The 23204-nt window shown below is 31.7% G+C and overlaps 2 protein-coding genes across 3 annotated transcripts; one reads left to right on the top strand and one right to left on the bottom strand.

Moving 5' to 3' along the window:
* Nucleotides 1-868: 868 nt before the first annotated feature.
* Nucleotides 869-4283, bottom strand: LOC131953758 (large ribosomal subunit protein uL22). The gene is made up of 6 exons (XM_059317112.1): nt 4181-4283; nt 2578-2618; nt 1739-1873; nt 1522-1620; nt 1221-1317; nt 869-1062 (listed from the first exon to the last, which is right to left on the bottom strand). The coding sequence occupies exons 1-6, from the start codon at nt 4218-4220 to the stop codon at nt 914-916; spliced, it is 561 nt and encodes a 186-aa protein (XP_059173095.1). The 5' UTR covers nt 4221-4283; the 3' UTR covers nt 869-913.
* A 4245-nt stretch (nt 4284-8528) lies between these two features.
* LOC131953761 (dual specificity mitogen-activated protein kinase kinase 1) lies at nt 8529-22006 on the top strand. 2 transcript variants are annotated; one of them, XM_059317119.1, is made up of 11 exons: nt 8529-8775; nt 10331-10559; nt 10821-10967; nt 11703-11780; nt 11899-11950; nt 12402-12526; nt 12693-12882; nt 14969-15066; nt 18931-18992; nt 19462-19507; nt 21148-22006. In XM_059317119.1, exons 1-11 carry the CDS (start codon nt 8708-8710, stop codon nt 21232-21234), a joined length of 1182 nt encoding a protein of 393 aa, XP_059173102.1. In that variant the 5' UTR covers nt 8529-8707; the 3' UTR covers nt 21235-22006. The 2 variants fall into 2 exon arrangements, with proteins under 2 accessions (XP_059173102.1, XP_059173103.1); XM_059317120.1 differs by lacking the exon at nt 14969-15066 and adding an exon at nt 13441-13526.
* The last annotated feature ends 1198 nt before the right edge of the window (nt 22007-23204 follow it).

Genomic DNA, 23204 nt, shown 5'->3' with positions numbered 1-23204 from the left:
CTTATAGTGAATGAACTCCGATCAAATTTTGAGTATTAATTAGTAAAATGTACATGTATAAAACCTACCTACATAGACTGGATTTTTATTCTTATACAAATTCAAAACGTTGACTGTATTTGTATAATGCTCTACCAAAGGTACCCACATGTCATAATGACGTCATATAAGGAATGGAAATACCACCAACAGTTCTGACTGCAATAGAGAAATCCTTTGATTATGGCCATTCTGAAACATGCATATTTTATTCTTCATTCATATTTTTTAGTGCCATCATAGATCTCTATGTTTGTAACAACAACACATTAAGTCCATTTAACTTGAACAGCCTACTGTTGATGTAACTAACAATTAGGACCAAGAATAATTCTCGTTCTGTGATTTGAGCGTGTCACTTTTGTGTCTTAGCAAATTCATCAGATCCCTTAAGAATAATGCCAAATTCTAGCTGGTCCTTGTACTCCTTAGGTGTACTGTCAAATGATTTATATGAAACTTCAGGATACTCTTTTTATATAATTTCTGCTACAAGTAGTTTTAAAAGTTTCTGTACATTTTTAAATAGAACTGTATGTAATATTACAATTATCATGAGTAGCTAGATTTAATACAAACTTTCTCAACTCCCCACAAGAATACATATGATGCTATAGTCACTTAACATTTGACTCAGGTCAATGGATCATGACTAAATACAATGGCCATATAATTAACACATAAACCTTACTTTTTATAAGTCTCAAACCAAAGGGGGCAGCTGTTGATTTTTTTTATTATGTAATTTGTAAGGACATTACCTTTTATATGTCTAAACAACTTTTGGTAACAAAATTAGGATAACAACAAAAAAATTACAAGAAAAAACTTGAATAACCGCCAGTTTATTTTAAATTAATTTCTAATGACAAATTTAGTCTCTCTGCATCATCTTTTGACGCTGCAATTTCTTCTTGGAAACTTTCTTCTTCTTTGGCTCATCCTCTCCAACTGTTGGTCTGGCAACTACAGTTTCTTTTTCAGCCAAAACAAGTTCAATGTGGCATGGGCTGCTCATGTAGGCTGAAAAGAGTTATGGTTATTTATAATCTCACAATAAACTAAGACTGACTTTCTCAAAGAATACTGCCCTCCTACTATCATTTTTCACCACTTTAATTTACTAGTACACGAAGTACAAAAACTACAAGCTGTGATAAAGAAATAACAATGTAACGTACGATTAATGCGACCGTGAGCACGGTATGTTCGTCTCCTCATCTTAGGGGCAGCATTTACTTGGATGTGTTCAACAACAAGATGCTCTGTATCCAATCCCTACAAAAGAAAGAACAATTTTAATTATGGGTAAACATTCATAAACTAAAAATGATTTATCTTATCAGTATCCTGACAATGGGTTATTCCATTATTATCAATAAGGCTGTTAAAACTAGCTTTAACACTAAGTAATAAATAGTTCAGTTAATTGGCTTCATCAATATAAAGCATACACCTGAAAATAAAAGAAAAATTACACACCTTGAATTCAGCATTGCTTTCTGCATTTTTAAGAAGTTGAAGCAAGAATTCTGCACTCTTTTTTGGCCATCTTCCTTGGACAGCTCTCCACTGTTTAGCCTAAAAGAAAATAAATATTGCTATATTTACCTAATCAATGAAGTAATAAAACATTTCACAAATCTACAAAAAATGAAGAGTAAAGTCAAAATCACAGGTCTAGGGTGAAAAAACAAACCTGAGCACATCTGCCAACACCACCATTGAATCGTCTGAAAGGTACACACTCCTTGTGACCAATTACATTCTTCAAAAAGCGGTTAGCCCTCTTCAAGTGCATATGTTTAATAGCCTGTGCTGTTTCACGAGTGTTCTAGAAATAGAAAAATTTAAAGTTAAGAACTGCCAAAAGAGGAATTGATATACAAATAAAGTGGGAGTGATCTCCCCTAAACTTTCTCGAATATTCTTATATGACACTAGGGGGGATGGCAACTTGGGATCTAGTCATGATTTTTAATCCATTGTTAATTACTAAAACTTCAAACAATGTGTATAATAGTGTGGAATATTAGTACTTTACAAATTCACTGTTTGAGAAATAGGATAAATTACTACTTCCCGTCAACGGACATTACTCAAAATTTGAAAGAAAGCTGAGAATTAGATCTTGTATTTACATGTGAAATTTCATTTATCTATCTCAAACATTACTCAAGTTAAAGGCTTTTGACAAATTAGAATAAGTTCCACTTCTGGTTACCAGAAATCGTTGAAAAGTTTATACATAACTAGTAAACTACAAATTTGATATAATACTTATATATGAACTTTCATCAACATAGCTGTAACAGTACTCAAGTTATGTTCACAGAAATACACACACACATACATACGGACTGTTTTTCAGACTCAATGAGGTGTAAAAGGATTTGTGAAAATATAGAAATCTACATGATTATTTGCATGATTACAATAATACTTCCTCTATACTTAGTAGGCCCTATATGAGAAAGTAAAAAATGTAAATCAGCAAATTTATTAAGGCATTTTATACAACACAAAATAATTACCAACCTTAAAATGAACACGCAAGTATGACCCACAGGCCTTGGCAGCTGAAAGACAAGTATAAAATAACTGTTTATATGTCTAAGGAATACTAAAAATAACAATGGTATTTAAGAATCTTTAAAATGAACAGATTCTATTGAGTGTTAAACTACACTAATCACTAGGTTACAGTTGAGTAGAAGAGTAGAATCCTATAAGAATAATTACATGGCTTTAAAATTAAACAGTCTATATTAAAAGTGACAACGCTGATGAAACATCTGACATTCAGTCTCTCCAATCCCTAGCCTAGATGCAAACAAGATTTCTGTGCATGTGCTATGAGCTCAAATTACCCGTATGACAACAATAACTACTGTGTAGGCCAACAGTTGCGCTCATCAGAGGTCTCAGGTTCAGTTCCAATTAGGGTCATTCATGTTTTGTACTATTTTGTACGTTTCATTCACTTTTTTTGCATAGGTTTTGTTTTCAAATATTGAATAGATAGGCTAATAATTATTAAATTAATGTGATACTAGTAATTCTGAAATATTAAGCTAAATACTAGATCGAAATCAAATGTTTATAAAGGTCTACTAAATTAAGTCTAAGAGAATCTAGATTCTCAATTGACAAGACAATCCAGGTCACTAATAGTGCTGTTTTGAAATAAATGCTTGCGCAGTGGAACAAAGATATTAGATTTTCTTACTAAATCTAGAATTTACCCAAATTTCAAATTAAGTATAACTACTGAATGATAGACATCCATATTTAAACCATTAGGCACTAATTTAGAAGTTTTTAGTTCGTTTTAAACTAAATTACTTAATTTAATATTTATTGACACTCACTGCCATGGCCAACACACCTCTCCATGACAACTCTTCTTAAGCTTGAACGTAAAGAAAACCACAAATAGGTTAGACTTTTTAAGTGGCCATGTACCCAGAGTTCCCCACTAGTGATCATCAAATAGCGGTCACGTGGTTTAAAAAAAAAAAATTTGGTTGTCATTCAAAAGTTGTGTCTTATTTTAAAAAGCGCATGCAATATTTGATTTATTTCTTCATATAATGACAAACGTAAAAGTTCTACAACCTCCAATTTATTTTTGTGATCTCCGGGCTGATATTTTAGAAGTTCTATTAATTTTAATGAGACCAACTTTTAAATTTAGCCTTCATTCTCCAAAGCAAATTTTAAAATGCTTTTCTGGCATATTTAGCCTTGCCACCTATAGCAGTTTTTATAACGTAAAAATCCGCCATTTCACTCATGATAAACATTTTTAAAAGTAATTCTAAGGTCTCTGTAAGACGAAAAATTGTCGGAAGTCATGCATCCGGTCCGTACGCAATATTGTTGTTAGCAACCGGCCACGCCTCCGGGTTAGCGAGAAATACTAAAAGATATGCATCCACTTCATTCTGACCAGAATTATATAGATAAGGAAACATGCGGCTGTTGTGAGTAGGGTACCCATATTAGCTGCTTGGACTCAGGGGACATCCTAGGAACTCGATCCTGATATCCAAACTCTAGGCTTGCAGTCGTATGCTCTACTATTTGACCACACCGTCCCACATTTGTTCATACTGCTTCAGGATTAAATGCAACTTACATTTGGTTGGGTTATCTGGCTCTTTGGCGTAGCGTGTCATTTTCACCCTGCAGAAAATTGTAGTTAAATTTACAATGATGCTCAACTAAACCTTGTAACCTAAAATATTAAATTGATTACAGTAGGCTAAGTAAATCTAGATCTAAATTTTAAGCATGTAGATCTAGTTCTTGGAGCCAAATAAAAGGTCTAATTTTAAAATTCAACAAGAGAATCAGCATTTTGTGCGACAGGCTACTGTCACTGACCTGCTGTCAACATAAAAATACATTTTACATATGTTCATTTGTATGCTAGTGTTAATTATTTATTGCTCGTAAACAGAAATAGATATGAAAGAACTATTTTTAAAACGTTTAGGTTATATATTTACAAACTTTGTTCAATGGCAATTTATAAATATAAACGTAAATATAAAATAACGCCTTCTTTAAGATCGTATCATAAACCTGTAAGATTAACAAAACCAAAACACTCACAACAGTTGGAAAGATAATGATATCCCTTAAATATTTTAACACTTTCGATTGCGTATTGAAAGAAATAACGAAGGATAGGATAGATTTTAAAAGTAAAATAAGTGTATAGCATCCATTTACCTTTAAGGAAAACCGGAAAAGGAAGTTGGAAGTGTCTCTTAGATATATATAAAAAGATTCGCATATTAATAGTCTTCCAAATTATAAAATTGCTGAAATATTTTACAATGATCGACAGGCATATACATCTATTTAAAATTAAAATTAAACTTAAATTATATATACATATATATATATATATATATATATATATATATATATATATATATATATATATATATATATATATATATATATATATATATATGAATTCATGCGGTGTGGCATAGAGGATACTGAAATTTAATAGTTATTACAACTTCAAGCTCTTAGTTATTTATTTTTAAAGGGGCCTTTTTAAAATGATCGTAAAATGTTACCTTCATCTTTGCCCAGTACACATCGGTCCGCCACAAAAAGCTCTTTCCACTTTTGCCAGTTGCTTTTCTGATGTGCACCTCCACGTCTTCCTTGGCCTTCCATGTTTCCTTTTTCCATAAGGAACCGTGATATTTTGGAGAACTGCTCCCCTTTACTGGTTTAATACTTTCTGATTTTGTTTATATAAAGATTTCTCTTTTTTTTTTACGAATAAGATTGCTGTCCTTGTGTTCAACCCCCAACCTGGAGTACCAGGATGCTAGAACCCGCAGATATTCCCAACTAATTAATTGAAGCTACTAGGAACTTACACTCCCGCTGACCACCTAAAACTTCATGTTTATTTGTGTTGTATAGATGTCCGAAAACAGTGGGCCTGTATTGGCCTTGTAATGGTCTCGAGGCTCCAATGTAGTCTTATATTATGTATCATCATCACCTTTTCCGGTCGTGTATCAAGTTGAGTTCATCTGCTTCAGAATCCTCGGCATATGAAGAGAGTGTGGTCAGCACTATGCCCAGCCGCCTTTGTTTCCCTAACGTGAGTTAGGTACCCATTAGAACTGTGTGTACTATCAGGGACATTCTACTGATTTGAACCCGGATTCGAACTCGAGTCTTTCGGGTTAGCTGTCTAGCTCTTATAAATTATGTATAAAAATTTAACATAGAGGGAAAGTGGGTAATTCTCTGTGCAGAAAAAAATAATTTAAAAAAAAACTTGACCTCGAGAACAGTTTATTTTTACTTTATAATACCCTAGATTTTAAAAATCATGGTTGCAATGTATAATTATTGTATAGAAAGAGCACAGTATTTAAGAAAAAAGTTTCAAAACGGTACTACCCACACTCCAAATAATACTGCAATGATGAAGCAAAAAAAAAGTCCCAAAGGATATAACACTACAAAGATAATATGTTTAGAACTATTGTACTAATTTCTATACAGCTAATGGCTAATGGTCATTCAGTGTTTCTTTCAGACTTTTTTCTCTAAGGAAGCACTTGAAATTATTTGGGGGGGGGGGGGGGCAGACTAAATTTTCCGGGAGGGACGGGGACCGACACTGGTAAAATTATATTTACCAGTTTTTATATTTTTATTTGCCTGAAGAAACTCTGTGGTTATTGCATAATCTTGCAGTCGCAAAACATTTAGTTCTTTAGACATATTATAGTTGTCGAGTTGAATATGACATCTGCTCCTTCAAATGTTGTCAGATTAAATATGTTGGACTCAAGTGTAACTTATCCAGTATATAGAAATAAAAGAACCTTTGGCTTGAAATGTGGCCCTACAAATGGATTATGATCAGTCTACCGCTGTAGTGTTTTAATTTTATAAAACAGAAAGAGTTGACCAATCTTTGCCAACAATTCAACAATTATATATTTGTTTTATGATAGTCATGTTGCAAGTTGATTTTTTTCTCGGCGAGCTGAAAAGTTAATTTCAAACTAGATCTATATCAGACCCTTTCTTCATAATATGAACACAAACATTGTCTCCATTGGGCTGACGAAACGCTTTTTGAGATCTTCAGTGGTATGATTTAGCTGATTAGATTACAAATAGACTTTAGCTTGCGTATTTTATTTTGACCAGCATAGAATTTTTTTTTTAAAAATGCGTTTCATAATGAAACAGAATGAATTTGTCGTCACCCTAGACAAAAAAAAATAAATCGAGATAGGCCTACATGTATTTTCTGCTGCATGACATTACATAATTAGAAAGACGAGTCAGACATTACATCAAACAATGACAAAACACAAAAAAATGACTTGCCGTTTCTTTCGTAGGGTCGTTTCCTAATTTATTTATTTTTTGTCAGCACAGATACTGCATCATCCAGAATGATTTTAGAGTGTTTCCGCAGTTTTCTATTGGCCGGGTGAGCGAAATGAGGGTGGTACGAATTACACATGGGTACCTACTGTCCAACTCTACCCTATACTGTATGTTCTAATGATGTAAGTAACCTCACATTAAGGTTATTAAGCTAACTGGGAAAAGCGGCCTTTCTCATTAAAATATAGTTGCTTTTTAGTCCACTCCCCCCCCCCCCCCATTGGAGTACTCTTTACCAGATATTTTCTCCATATATTTGCATTTGGTTTCTACATTAGTCCACTTAAAATTTTGTTCGCTTGTACAAAACCTGCTATGGGCTAGAAATTGATGAAAAAGAGTCGATTCCGAGTATTGTTTTTCTTCTAAAAAATAATGAAGAAAAACAAAATAATAATTATCGAGTCTCCAAATACTTAATGTGACCTGGAAGAAAACAAAAAGAAGATTGGATGCACCTTGGGCCAGTTAGGATCGAGACTAGCCCTGGACAGAGATGCCTCGTGCTGGAAAGTATAGTCTCTTTCAGGCATTTCTTCGAGGGGGGGGGTGGCAAAGAACGTCTACCGTCTCTCCCCCCCCCACGAACGAAACAGAATTTATATAGAAAATATATACTTTTACCAATGTCCGTCTTCTTCACCCCCCACCCCGAAAATTCCAAGTATCCCCCTGGAGAAAAAGAGTCTGAAAGAAACACTGCTGGGAAGCTCTTGTCCGCGGCCTATGTTATGTCCCAGGGGGTTGACTTGCAAACCTAACCTAACGATCCTTATCTAGCTCGGGGGCTCTGGACCTCAGTTGCCCGTAGATTTTGTCCACCTTAGATACATGGTTGTTTCGCCACTCCCCCCCCTCCCCCAACACATCTTCGTTAATTTTTACTGCATGCCACCCCTCACCCCGCGGTAACTTGCGACATCCAACTGTACGAGCGTAACAGGATAATAACGAATCAACAGTTGAAGTCCTACTTAAACAAACATAACAATAAGCATGTACAGAGTTTCTTCCAGGCATCTCTTCGGGGGGGGGGGCTTTGCCCCCCCGAAAAATTTTTACCGCCCCCCCCCCCCCCGAACGACATGAATTTTATATAATTTATATAGAAAATATATACTTTTAACAGTGTCCGCCCCCCTGAAGAAAGTTTACCGCCCCCCCGAAGATTTCAAGTGCCCCCCCCGGAGAAAAAAGTCTGGAAGAAACACTGAGCATGTATCTGTTTTCTACAATCCGCTCGTTTAGCTACTTTAGTGATACGCAATTTATAACTGTTACATTATTACATATTAATACATACTTATCATAACCTTTACAATCTAGATCTATATCTATATCTATAATTTTACAGAAAAAAATTATCTTCAATGAAAAAGCATGAAATTTGGGATTTGATAAATAAATTAAAAAAAAACAACAACTTTAAAACGCAGTTTCAAAAATAAATTTATAACTTGGAAACCGAAACAGATTGTGTACGTCCTCATGAATATGTAAAGTCTGCTTAACATATATTCCACTTCCTCATATTATGCCTAAAGTACTAAAGTAGAACAGACGTTGATTGGTGTCTGTTGTTAATCTGTTAGACCTGCTTAGTTTAAGATAATGTCGATTTATAGTTGAATTAATAACCATGACTACAATATACTGTTGCATCTTTTTAAGTGTTTAGTAATCAAAAGATAGATCTATATCAAAACCAATAAATATGCCAATAGGCAAGAACAAGCTAAATCTGACGATTTCCGTATCTGAGCCACAGACAGACGGAAGCGAGTGAGTGAAGATAAATTATTGTAATTTACAATAAACAACTCCGTACGCCTAACCTTAACTCATCTGACTTTACAATACTTTTTTAAGACTACTTTCTAGATCTAAGTCTCTTAACAGCGTAACACAATAGAATGCTAGGCCTATCCTATCTATTTTTATTTTAGTTATTAGACAGACTAGTGACTAGCTAGTCTGATCTAGGATCTAGTGATCTAGATCTAGAAATCTAGAAAGAATATTGACTGCCACTGCAGTCTGTAGGGAGGATCTAGAATCTAGTCTGATATTTCTGACTCCAAAGTTCAATCAAGCCTAGGGCCTAGAGTCTAGAGCTATCACTCATAAAATTTGAGTCAGTAGTGCACACAAGTTTTTATAATTAATAATGAGATAACAATGCAATCAATTATCCTTTTTGGGAGAATGTTTTTACCTTGTCCGATAATGGAATCTTTTTTAAAAAAGGGGTGTTAGGTTACTGGTAGTTAACTAAATACACATATGGCTGGCTAATGTCAATGCTAACCCTAACCCCAACCCTGGTCCTACCATACGCCCAACCCTAATTTCTAAATTAGTCGAGATTACAATACTACTAACAACCCAACACACCTATTTTATGGAAGAGTCTATTATCAGACACCAGTATCTATAATCATCCACCTTTTTTTTTAGAATCTGGATCTCAAATCTATAAAAGTGTGTGTCTTTAGATCTATATGAATTTTCAGATTATTGATTTGAAAATGCTGATGTCCAATAACAAACTCTTTCAAAAATAGGTGTTGGGTTGTTGGTAGCATTGTAATCTCAAGTGTATTTTTGTGGTTAGAAATTAAGGTTAGGTTTACCGTTTATGGCAGGACTAGGGTTTAGGTTAGGTATAGAATTTGCATTGTCATTGACATGAGGAAGACATAGGGCCTATGTCTATAGTGTATTTAGTTAACTACTACTAACTTAAACATCACTCATTTTGAAAAAGATTCTTTTAGTGGACATAATTTTCTTCAGACTGGACAAATTTAAAGAAAGACTTTGAAACTATTTTTATTGGATGCATCTATTCGGACTGCGTCCTTTCAACGAAAAATCTCGACAAGCTCAGATAGCAATGGTCTTGCTATGATGTATGCTATTCGCCTACATCATTCATATCTAAACCAATGTGAACTCACAGTGACCCTGACTGTAGGCAGTTTCTACTCTTAAGTTTACTACTACTGGACAGGGACAGCATTAGGAATCCGACAACCACACTGAGCCTGGGGCTGGATTAGGTGTATCACCATGCTATCTGGATTGGCATGATCCTTGATCCAGTAAACACTGTTAATAAACAGTCGGGTCAGATTAAGTTAAGCAAAATGAGCACAAATTTGGCTGCTTAGGTCTACCGCTACTAAGCTTATTATTGAAGTAACCTACTTTTTATCCCTACTTAGATATAAACTTTTGTAGATTCCTTAATATCAATAAGCAATATTGAAATATTAAACAATACCTGTGAAAAAGGAATATTAGTGTTATTTTTCTTTTTTTTTAATGAATACAGTCGACAGAATGGAGCTCAGGCAAATTTGGAGGCTCTACAACAAAAGCTTCAGGAATTGGATATTGATGATCAGCAAAGAGAGAGACTGGAGGAATTTCTTTCTCAAAAGCAAAAGATTGGAGAGTTGATTGAAGATGACTTTAAAAAACTTGGAGAATTAGGAGCAGGAAATGGAGGAGTGGTCACGAAAGTTCAACATCATCCATCAGGCCTTGTTATGGCCCGTAAGGTAAATTTGAATACTGCTATTAAAATATTTTTAAAATTCAAGTTTCATCAAAAGCCTTTGATTTAAATTATAAGAATAATTACTTAACTATTAAATTTGATTTTTTAGGTTAAAATCAAGAAATGGGTTCTAAATTATTATTAAAAGAAAGTTATTGGAGTAAAGCCAGCTTTTAAAATAACTCAAATTTGTCAAAAAAATGTCATTTATGTTTATACTAGATGAAGTAACCAATGGTTGTTTTATAACTTATATTTTTAGCTGATTCATCTTGAAATTAAACCAATGGTACGGAACCAAATATTTCGAGAGCTGAAAGTGCTTCATGAATGTAACTCACCTTACATTGTGGGATACTATGGTGCATTCTATAGTGATGGGGAGATTAGTATTTGTATGGAATATATGGTACGTACTGCTTAGGCCAAATTAGAAATTTGTGTGTGTGTCAAATATTCAAGTAATTATAATATACTGTACATTTTATGAACTTAAGGTTGGTAGCCTGCTAGGTAGCATGACCTACATTTTCTGGTCATTATGGTAAATAAATGACCACACCTCATTTTTTTATTAATGTGTTTCATTGTCAAACCATGAATAAAAATAAAGGGCTGTTTTTCTTTTTCCTAAAATTGTGATTTCAATTTTAGCTTGTAAATTTGCCATACCCAGTTTTATTCAACTTTTTAAAAGACTGCTTATTCTTTATTAAATCATTGTTAGTTGAAACTTTTATGATTTTTTTTTTTTAACTGAACAGCTAAGGTCAGTTTATGAAATAATTTCCATAGTATTGAAAAATATTCCCAAAATATCTTTGAAAATGGCCAGTCCCCCCTTTTTTTTTGCACATTTTAAATGGAAATAAATGCTAGAAGTCAACCATGAATTGCTCATTTCCAGCTTTTTAAAAATAATGAGTGGGAAGTGTATCATTGACTTACAAAGATAGATGTTTTGAAGAAGCAATTGTTATATCAAACTCCCATTTTACATTATTTGAACATGATACCCAATTGCAGTTTACAGATGAAAGCAATTTAGTATTACTTATGTAAGCCTTAATGAACAATAATTAAGTTTTAAAATTTATTTAACACACTGATTTTATCCCTATCAAATTAAAATTATTTTTTAAAGGATGGTGGTTCTCTAGATTTAATTCTGAGAAAAGCTGGAAGGATTCCTGAACCTATTTTAGGCATTATTAATATTGCAGTGAGTATATTTTAAAAAAATATTTCCAAGTGATTAAATAAGCATTTTATTTATTATACATTTTAAAAATGTTTTTCTTAAATCCAGTGAATTTGGAAACATTACTATTTTATTTCAGGTTCTTAAAGGATTATCATATCTTCGAGAAAAGCATCAAATAATACATAGAGGTACTCAATCTTTTTTTTAAAATGATGTTAGTTTCTCTTAATTTGGCAGTCTGAATTATTTGACAATTTTTGTCAGAAACATCTGTATTTTTGGCTGTTCTGCTCAGGTACATTTTATTATCAAAAGCTGTAGAAAATGGTTTCATGATTACAGAAAATGTACTTTGAATTCTTTTTTTTTAAACATCACAACACAAGGTTATGGTTCAAGTTTCTTTATGCAATATCATATAATTTTAACAGATAGTAATGGTTTATCAATTATAGGTAATTATATATTACATGAATCATGTAAATTTTTTAAAAAGCAGATATGATGTAGTGTAATGGCATTTTATCTTTTATTGAATATTGAAATATTATGTAAAGAATACACAATGACATTTGTGAATCTAAATCTTAAAAAAAACCTTTGTCTCTGTAATAATGCTACTTTAAAAACTTTTTAAAGATGTGAAACCATCCAATATCCTTGTTAACTCAAGAGGAGAAATCAAATTGTGTGATTTTGGAGTCAGTGGTCAACTTATAGATTCAATGGCCAATTCTTTTGTTGGAACAAGGTCATATATGGCGGTATGTTTTCATACTTTGTGGTTGAACTTTGAAAGAATATAATTGTTTATAGTCTGAGAGTGCATTTATATACATTTATTCAGACATCAATACATATTAAAAAGCGTAAGTAAATTAAATATTTTTATGAGATGTTAGTTTAAGTAATTTCTAATGATTTTTACAGCCTGAGAGGTTACAAGGTACTCATTACTCAGTTCAGTCAGATATTTGGAGTCTTGGATTATCTTTGGTTGAAATGTCAATAGGAAGATATCCAGTGCCTCCACCAGAGCCTCGTGATCTGGCAAGTATTTTTGGAGAAAATGCTAATGAAGAACATTTAGAAGCCGCCAAAACAGGAAAACCCCTGAAAGGTCAGTGTTTTTTGCACTTGATCACTTGTATTTATTATGAATGTATTGCCAGCTCTACATTTTGAATGAGGAAATTATGTAAACACTCTCAATTAAAAGTGTTCCTTCTATGTAAAATTATAATTACTTGGGAAAGGTTAATGTTTAATTCACATGAAGTAGGCCGTACCCATCTTAAAGCTAGGATTTCTGTAAAACTTTAAAATAAACCCAAAATCTAGTAACCTTTCTCATTCAATTTTACAAACTATACATTGAAAATATAATTGCTTGATGCATTTTGTTAAAAGAATTTATACCAAAACACCCATATAAAAATAAGTTTACTTAGAATGATTTTGATGTCAAATATTTTGTTTGACATACATAATTTGTTACAAAAAAAATATGTTAAAATGATTCCAAAAACAATTGTTTAATTTTCAGTTTTTCTCATTTCTGTATCAAGTGTATTATGATACATCTGTATATAAGTAACATATAATCATTCCCCCTCTCTCTCTGCTCTCTGCCCACTTTACCTTTTCTTGTACAACCACACTCTGAGTTACCTTGCAGCTTGTCCAGGAGACATAGAAGTTTTTACTGGAGATGGGCCTCTACCAATGGCCATTTTTGAACTGCTTGAATATATAGTCAACGAGGTAACCCATGGAAGTCCTTTGCATGATGTCCATCAGTATTTACTACTACTTTTAATACTGTTTTTAATTTATGTCTATCTTGTGCATTTTTATCAGAACCGCATGCAACCTCCTGGGCTGCTGCTAAATAAATCACAAAAGCTTTTTTAAAAGTCATTATGCAAGTTTTTTAACTGCAAACTTCCCACTCCTCAAATAAGCTTAGTAGTTAATCCAATGATATAGTTTTTAAATTAATTAAAAAGTTTAATGCTTTTAGTTTGTGTAGATGAAATAGATACATTTTAAAATGTTCAGATAAATGTGGCTGGAAAACTAGTTAAAGCTTGAGACTGGTGGTTTACTACACATTCATACATTGTCCAGTAAAAATAGAAATCTATTAAAACTTATTAAAATTAAAAATGACAAGCTACAATTCACATTTCAGTCAAATTGCATGGCTGTTTTAAAGCTTTAAAACATTATGCAGATGTACACAAAGTGTCATTGCATTTGCTTCATGCATGTGACTAGCAAACAAAAATTACATTAAAATGACATTAAATTACACTCAGCTACTTGCTGGTTCATCCAATCACTACAAGTTTACAATTGAACTAAGCTAGGTATTTACAATATAATGTCCACCACCACTAGAAAAAGAGTTGTTAAAGTATCCATTTTTTTAAATCACAAAAATCATTCAAAATCATGCAAGTTAAAAGTGTCTTCCAGGAGATTGTGCTGTGGTTCATTAATTCAAAGATGCTTTCCATCTGCATTATAATGTGTCACTCAAAGCTATTCTTCTATACAATATCTATCATGTTCTTTTTTGTTTAGTTTGTGCATTTAATTTAGTCTTATCACTTTTATGATGTTTTTGCTGTTTTGTATTTTTTTTTTGCTAAGCAAAATTTTTTGTTTTGCTTGCCATTCTCTAAAATCTAGTACAATTAAATATGGACAGCTTTACAGGCAGACATTTCCAAGGTGTTGGGTTCCCCTTTAACTGTTTGTTTACACCAGGAGCCAAAAAAACTTACTTTGTATATTGGAATACAGAATTATTAGTCTCTTTTTGCAAATTAAATGCACTTGTAGGTTATGTGTAAAAATGACAGCCCAATTTCTTACAGTTGTGTATAGATAGTCAATTATAATGCTTTTGGAAAATCTTTGTTTTTTCATCATTTTTTAAAAATCACTTTCATTATCAATTATTTCAGCAATCTTTGTTTTGTGCCATGTTATCATATTTTTTATTCATGTTCCATTCCATATCTATATCACCCTCCACCTTATGTTCATTATGTTAAGTTATGTTTTGTTAATGATTATTTTCCCACTTTGATGTTGATTTGATCTTCCTGTGGCTGCCTCCCCTTACTGGTCGGAGACTTCCAGCTTTCAGTGTGTGTGCGTCTGTAACAGCTGGGTTGTCTTCTCTTGCTTTCTAGGCACCCGCAATAACTATATGGTACCAACGATGGGGGGCGCTGCTGAGGCACCGCGATCTATGGCCATATTTGAGCTTTTAGATTACATTGTGAATGAGGTATGTGATCACTGGTACTTTGGTACATTTAAATCATAAACGATTACATAGTTTGAGCTTAATTTTATACAGTTGATAAAATACGGGTTTAAGATACTTGGAACAGTGATGGTATTGATTTTGTTTCAACTCTTGAAAATGTTTTTTCAAACTATTTTTGTCTTCACAAATATTAAGTTCTACCCAATTAGTTTTAAGTGAGGCACTAGTTTATGCATTAAATTATGATCTATTATATCACTCCCCTTTTCCCAATATTAAAAGCTGGGAATAATGCAGATATTATTTTACAAAATAATTTGTAAGTAAAGCTACATACATGATAAACTCCGTAGTCTTATTTCTTCTTAATACTCATTTTCAATACTTTGAGTTACATGCAGACAGCTAAACTCATACTATCTTATTGAGAATTTTCAGACTGTTCTAACTCCACTTTAAAAAATGTTCACAGCAAGGCTTTGAAGTGTTTTCCTTATTATTTGTATTTTAAGGACTTTGTGAAATTAAAGTGTTGTGTAAATAGTGTAATAATGGTGAGAGATTTTGGCTATGAAATTTGTTGTCATGATGACTTGGTGGATTTAAAACACATTGGTGTATAAATCTTGAAAAAAGCAAAAAATGGAGTTAAAACAGTCTGGTGCTAGGAAACAATATATCTATATATATGTATGTTCGTATATACAAGTATATATGTTTTAAAGCTCAAACTATGAATTTCATTTACAGAATTTAAACATCTAATATGATTCGTGCTTGAGGTTAACAAAATTTATACATGTTGACAAAACAAAACATGAATTTCCTACATACTTTGCACAAGAACTAAAGTTATTGCTGACTTCAGTTTTTTTTAATTTGCTTCAAGCACTATCATTTTAAATTCTCCTTAAACATTAACATTATGAGACCTCTAACATTTTCTTTTTGACTTTGTTTAAACTTTCTTTTTCTAGCATGTTATCATACATTTTTAATGGCTAATTTTTACATAGCTTTTACTTGTGGTTACTGTATTTATTGCTGTCATTTATAGCTTAAATATTTAATATGAATGTTTAAGTTATGTTGACATAAGTTACTGTGTATGCAGATTTATACACTAGTTATTTTAAATTTAGATTATTAAGTTGCTCAAAATGCCAATATGCATGTTGTTTGCTTAAATGTAATATGAAATTGCCCTTGTTTCCAATTTAAAAAAAAAATGGACGTTGAAGAAAATGTCTTTAGTGCTGTATTGCACACTTAGTGGGCTTGTGTTATTTTCTGTCTATATTCTCTTTCTGACTTACATTTTGTGAAGAAAAATCTAAATCTTACAATGGTCTGCACTTTCTGCATTTTGCTTTTATAATGTAAGTGGTTGATCAAGCTTGCAACAATTGCACATTATTCATAAATCCGTTATAAGGATTCTTGTTTTGTTTCAATTTTTCCAACTATCTTTTATTGTCTTTTAAATGGTTTTGTTGGGGAATTTTTGCTGTGTGAGTTAATTATTTAGTTGTTATACATACAAAAATGTGTCATCCATTACATTGGTGCAAATCAGTCCTTCATAGATAATGTACTTTTCTAGTAAATTAAACCATGCATCGAAAAGAATTATCTTGGGCTTGGCAAGACTCATAGCAAAATTGTTTGTGTAGTTTTGAAAATAAATATTTAGTCATTTCATTGCTTTGTGAAGAATGTGCATGGTCTCATAGTCAAGTCTGTTTCTCTATCTTAGATAATGTTACCTTGGACCTTTCCTTGGTCAGTATATGTTTAGGCTTCTTAATAAAAAAAATGCATTCAACAAGTGAGAGAAGTAGAATGTGTTTCCTGACTCCTATCTAATGTTGTATTAAAATTGTGATGGTTGCTTTTTAGACTTGATGTTTTTATTTGCTTGTGAAGTTCTCCTATTTTTTAAGTTCATCAAAAGAGGTCTCATAGGTCTTGTTAAATTTTCAAGTTTTCATTTTGTTCAAAATGTTTAGTTTTCTCTTTTTGGTCAATTATGTTCTTCCAATATGCCCTCAACAAAAGTAACTTAAAATGTGTTTTCTGTGTCTAATCCCAATATCTTTTATGTCTCAATTTAGACTGATTCATTTTAACAGGATTTTTATCATACCATCCCATATGTAGATTTATATTTATATATTTATCATTAAATAATCCAATAATTAGATCATCTCTTTCTCTCTCTGTCACACACACATACACATATCCATACAAATATTCACTCAATCCGTGCACATACATATCCCTTATAATTTTAATTCTATGGCATACCGTGACTGCTTTAAAAAAACAAATAACTCTAGTTCACACACAAGATTGTTTCTACCACATATAAATATTTGACCAATACTCTAATTATATAAAGATATTTATTACTGATCGTTAACATGTTTCTTTTCAACAAAGTGTTTTAAAAATATGCGAATTCAGGCACCTACATTGTGCTTGCATCCCAATACCTTTCATGGGATGAAAAAAGTTAAAATGTATGTGTTGTGTATATAATATATAATATATATATATATAATATATATATATATATATATATATATATATATATATATATATATATATATATATATATATATATATATATACACACACACACACTAACATACACATTTAAAGCTATCGACACTAAATAGTGCATTTACACATTTATATCTCCGCCACATTTATTATGCATTCACTTAACCAGTATGTTTGGGTATAACAAGCATCTTTTCTATTTATTAACATTTCGACAAATGAATGGTTTTAAAAAATTGCATATGCTAGTTATGTGAAAATTGTCTTTATTGTGATTAAGTTGTTTGAAAAAAATGACAAACATGAAATGGTTTTTTATTTTAAAACATTTTTTAAAAGGGTAGACCATGTGATACTTTTCAGCTATTTAAACAGGCCAGAATGTTATTAATGGTGCCTTTAATTATTGAGAAGAAACCAAGCTGTTATATTGTTGTAGGTTCGCTTTGTTGAATATTGTAGCACCAGCATGGCATACTTTTTTTTTCTCATTTTGAGAATGCTTAGATGTTTTCATATGAAACTGGTTTCAAGATCTACTTAAGGGTTCTCTTACTAGGATAACTAAACGGCTATATTCACATAGTTAATATAACTTCTACATGTTAAAATTATTAACATTTCACATGGCTATTTAAAAAAAAGCATAATTGTTATATATTTTAAGTATTTTGAGAAACCATCAGTATTTGAGTGAATAAATTTTGGTGGGTAAAAAATTGAATTTTATTGTTTTAGACAAACATAGTAGTTTTAGTAAGCACTTGTTTTGCAAGCTTGATCAGTGTCTTGTTTTGTTTTAGACTATAGTTTAATTTACCTATGGCATTTTGACAACCTATTTAGTTATCAAAATATTATAGAAATATTTTTTAAAAGTGACTTACAATGCAGGTTTTCAAAGTACTGTTAACACTAATTACTGCTTGTTTTAATTTTTGTTCTTGAGAATTAAAATTACAGTGTCTTTAAGGAATGTGGTGATAATTATAGATCATTTACCAATTCATGTTTAAAAATACATTAAACTAAAAGTGAAATTATATTTGGCCAGAATTATTTAATATTCGGAATACTAAATGTCAGTTGAATAGTAAAAAAAAACTATTTGATTTCAAAATTGATAAAAAATTAGTTGTAATTTGGATATATCAAACTATACATTGATTATTAGTATTTCCGCTTCAATTTAAGTGCATCAGCATTTAGAGCTAAAATTCCAATAAAGTGACATTAAAGCTAAAATTCCAATAAAGTGACAAGAGTCCAGGCTGCTTCATGTTAAATATAACAATTAACTTGAGGTTTTTTTTCCAGCCTCCACCAACCTTACCCAGAGGAAGATTTTCAGATGAATTTGTAGATTTTGTGGATAGATGGTGAGTAAACCTTGAGATTAATAAATCAATTAATGCTAATTAGCTAATTCAGGGGTCTCCAAACTTTTCAGTCCGAGGGCCGCATTAACTAGTTGGGGGGCCAGTTTCTTCCAGGCATGTCTTTGATTTTTCTGGACAAAGTTCCTCAGCCATCGCCAACAAAAGTTTTCTTCCGTGGACAAAAAGATCTCGGCGGGCCGGATGAGAGGACTTCGCGGGCCGCATTCGGCCCGCGGGCCGTAGTTTGGAGACCCCTGAGCTAATTGTTAGAAAACAAAAGTGATTCCCTTATTTTAGTTAAGTTTATGAAAAATTATAAGAGTAACATTTCAACAAATAGTTTCTATGTAAATTTTAAAATTCATAGGAGACTAAAATGTAGTCTGTATGTCTATGCTGGTTTATTTTTGTGGGTTTTAAAAAAAAATAAACATAACTGTCATTAAAAAGTAATTACATTTTTTTACAGTTTAAAGAAAAATCCATCTGACAGAGCTGATCTTCAATCACTGATTGTGAGTTCTTAGATTTATTTTGTCTACAAGCTGTATTACTTCTAAAAATATTACATTATCTCTTCTGTGTTAAAGATGTCTGAAAATAGCCTTAATTTGTTTATCCCATTACACTTGCTGTACAGTCAAGCAAAGTGATTTTGTTTTATAAATTTATTTAAAAATATCTACTATAGGTGTATATAATTTAAAAAAAGGAAAATAGTCTCAGCTTATTATGTTTGAGTTTAAATAACAATAATTTACAAGTAATAAATAAAGATAATTTGAAAACAAGAGAAACATTAAGATAAACACAATGCCTTTAGTATTATATCAATTGAAAAAAATATATTTTTAATCCTAAAATAAATTTAGCATAAGCTAAATCATTACTTTCACTAGTTAAGCTGCCCATACTTGAGAGGGAAAAAAATCTGAATGTTCAGAAAAATAAGTAAATAAAACAGATTTCCTAATCCAGGCTATTCAGAGCTAGTTGAAGTACCCAGCTGCCTTGGCATAGGTAAACATTTTAGAGACAGTTTCATGCCAATATGAAAATCAACTCTATATCATTACCATAATGCTTTTACATATAATAAATTAACCCTAATCTTGATTGATCCGTCCTGGATCACTGAATTTGTACATAACAAGTTGATAACATAAGTTGAATGATTAAGTTTCAAATTACTATGGACAACACTTACACCATGCCGAAGTCAAGAAACATGAACTCTACTTCATCTGCTAGGTCTAAAGAGGAATCTTTTCTTTTCTTTACTATGAACACAATTTGTTCTAAACCCTATCCTAACCTTAATCCAACCCCAAAAGCAACACCAACCTAATCGTACCCATCATCATTTCTTTGGACCCCTTGTGGAACAAATGGATGCAACCACACCTCCATCGTACTCTGTTCTGGCTGCTTCTGCTTCACTGATGACCGGCCCTTTCCAAGTTTGTTTGGCCTACCCTTGTTCCACTTTCTTTAAAGTTCCAATCAAATCCCTGTCTGATGATATTGCTGGTTGGCTTACAAAAAGTGTGTCCTGATGCAAACACATTAAACCAATCAGAGCTTGGGAAGAAAGATTCCTCTCAACTAGAGTTTAATCTCGTAAACTAACTTAAACTTCATCTAACTTTGAACCTATTTCTTAAAATAATACCAGCTCAAGCCTTAAACATGACAAACCTGGCATAAGATAGTTAATATAAAACAGGATAAAGAAAATTTAAAATCATAGTTTTGAATAGCATTTTGTAGATATTAAAATAATGCATACATCTTTTGATGAGTTGCCTCACAATAAAAGCTCAACTAGGGCACTATACTGTTATGCTTAGTATAACAAAAGTATTTCAGCTTCTGATATAATTTATATTTAAATAATATTTCAGTTTCTGATGTCTTTATTTATATTTAAACAATATTACACATCATTTGGGGAAAAAAATTAGCACTAAACTGGCCTGGCACACCATTAAAACTATCTTGCTATTACAATAATAATCTTGCATCTTACTGAAAGTATATTCTTTAAAAAAATGTTACAATTGTTTTTCTTGAACTATGAATTTTGAAATATCCCCCCCCCCCCCAGCCTGTTTCTTAAATAAGATTTTTTTAAATGAAATATTTTTATTTGCAGAATCACCCATTTGTTAAGAAATATGAAAATTCTGAAATCTCCATTGGACAATGGGTTTGTAAAGTTATGGACATACAGCCAAGCTGAGACCGTTGCTAGTGGAAATGCCCATTACAATAGTGATTTATTCTTCACTCCTTTTTGTTTGTGATTATGTTTATAGTTTAATAAGATAGTGAAGTGTTTTTGGTAAAAATAGGTATGTAATGCTACTCAGACATTGCCTTTTGTGGAGAAATCTATTAGTAGTGCATAGACACAAGTGTGCAGACTCATAAATGGCATCTGATCTATGAACAAGAAATATATGGTTTATGTTTTTACATACAAACATATACACATACCTTAATATTTGTAAGTGGATCATCGTTATACTAGTTAAACAGTCAATAATGTTAACGCACTTTTCGTCCCTTAAGTAGCCCTACTAAGACTAGCTTAGAATTGGTTTACATACCGGTACCCAACCTGAATTGTTCATTTGAACTAAATTTGAAAATCTTGTATGTACTTTACTGTAAAATCAATTATTGAAAAGAAACTGTAAATTAAGCATATGTAGTTTTCCAACTGTTAAAATCAAACCAGCAGCCTCACTCTTAAAAACATTTTTACACAATAGAAACCATGGCATAGTAAATTAAGGAATTAGTTAAAACATACACTTGTGCATCTCATTATATTTTTATTAGTTGAAACTTCCAGAAATCAAGTTCTTTAAAATTCTTTAAAAAAAATCTTTGCCCAATTACAATGCTCATGTATTTTTACCACAATATTTTTTTAACACTAAGCCTGTATCTCCTAATATAACATAGTTCCATCAATTTATTTAAGTTGGGAACTAGGTGTGTATATTTATAAAAATGTGTATCAAGAACAACATAAATTACCTGTCATCAGTGCTAAAGGAGGAAATATGTGAGTGACTTTTTGATATGTTGTATTCAATTTCAAGGACAAGTTTATTTAGTTGTTTTTTTTTTGGCACCTTTCATGTCAGTTCTATTGCAAAGTTTTAACCAATTTAATGTACATATTGGTATTCATCATACATTTTGAAAAAAGTTAGCACTGTGGGAGTCGGTCTACTTATTTCCTCATTGTTCAAATATTCCTGTTTGGATGTTGTGTGTATCCAAATTTTGCTTCACTTTGACATGCGCTTTAAAAGGCATGAATTTTACAAATGTTTCTATAAATGTAAGTTACTTTAAATAGGGTTGACAACAGAGTTCTCCCTTAGTTGTACTTGTAATATTGTGCTGTGATTTAAACATGGTGCAGGCACCAAAGTTAACAATTCTAAAATTCAAGCAGCTGTCTGGTCATGTACCTGAACTGAAAATTTTTTCCAAAAATTAATTTCAACTGAACCTAAATAATGCTGTTTTTGATGATAATGTTTACATATTTGTAATTATTTAAATTAGAAATTTAGCTAGAAATGAAAATAGCCTTCTAAACCAGAAATATTATTTTTTATTATCATCTAGAATGTTTTTTGAGTGTTAGCGAATTTTTTATAATTATTACAATAAATTTCGCTTTTGTTTAAACAACTTTTCACTGCTTGTGATTTTATTCATCTATTATTTTATTGAACAATCATATAGCAAAACAGTTGGCTATGTAGTATAAGTAGAAAAGTACTGATGTAGGAATTGTTGTGATAGTACCTTTTTAAAACACTTAAGGTCTGCCTTTAACAAAACTTGTTCACCTGATTTTGTCATTTTCTCGTCTGGGAAACATATCAGATAATAACACTATTTCCTTTGTCAATTCTTGCATATTTGGATCAGCTTCAAAAGAATCAAGTTAATGGCTCGTAGTGGAAAGGAAATAGTTTCTAGGTTTTCCACTTTTGTGTATACATGTTTTTATGGTGAGTTGCCTAAGATACGTCAGATAATTTAAAGAAAAATAAACCTTTTGGATAGGCTAGCAATGTAAAGTTACAACGTCTGTGTGCTCAATAGACTGTATATAGTTTAAAGCTGGTTACATTTTTGTTTGAAATTTCTTGCTGTTATATTTATTACCTTTGTTTTACA

This window comes from Physella acuta, unplaced genomic scaffold, assembly GCF_028476545.2.
Source record: "Physella acuta isolate Inbredline_101_S28 unplaced genomic scaffold, ASM2847654v3 ptg000948l, whole genome shotgun sequence".
Classification (NCBI taxonomy): Eukaryota; Metazoa; Mollusca; class Gastropoda; family Physidae; genus Physella; species Physella acuta.
Note: the sequence above shows the minus strand (reverse complement) of the source record. Positions and strands in the feature narration are given on the sequence as shown.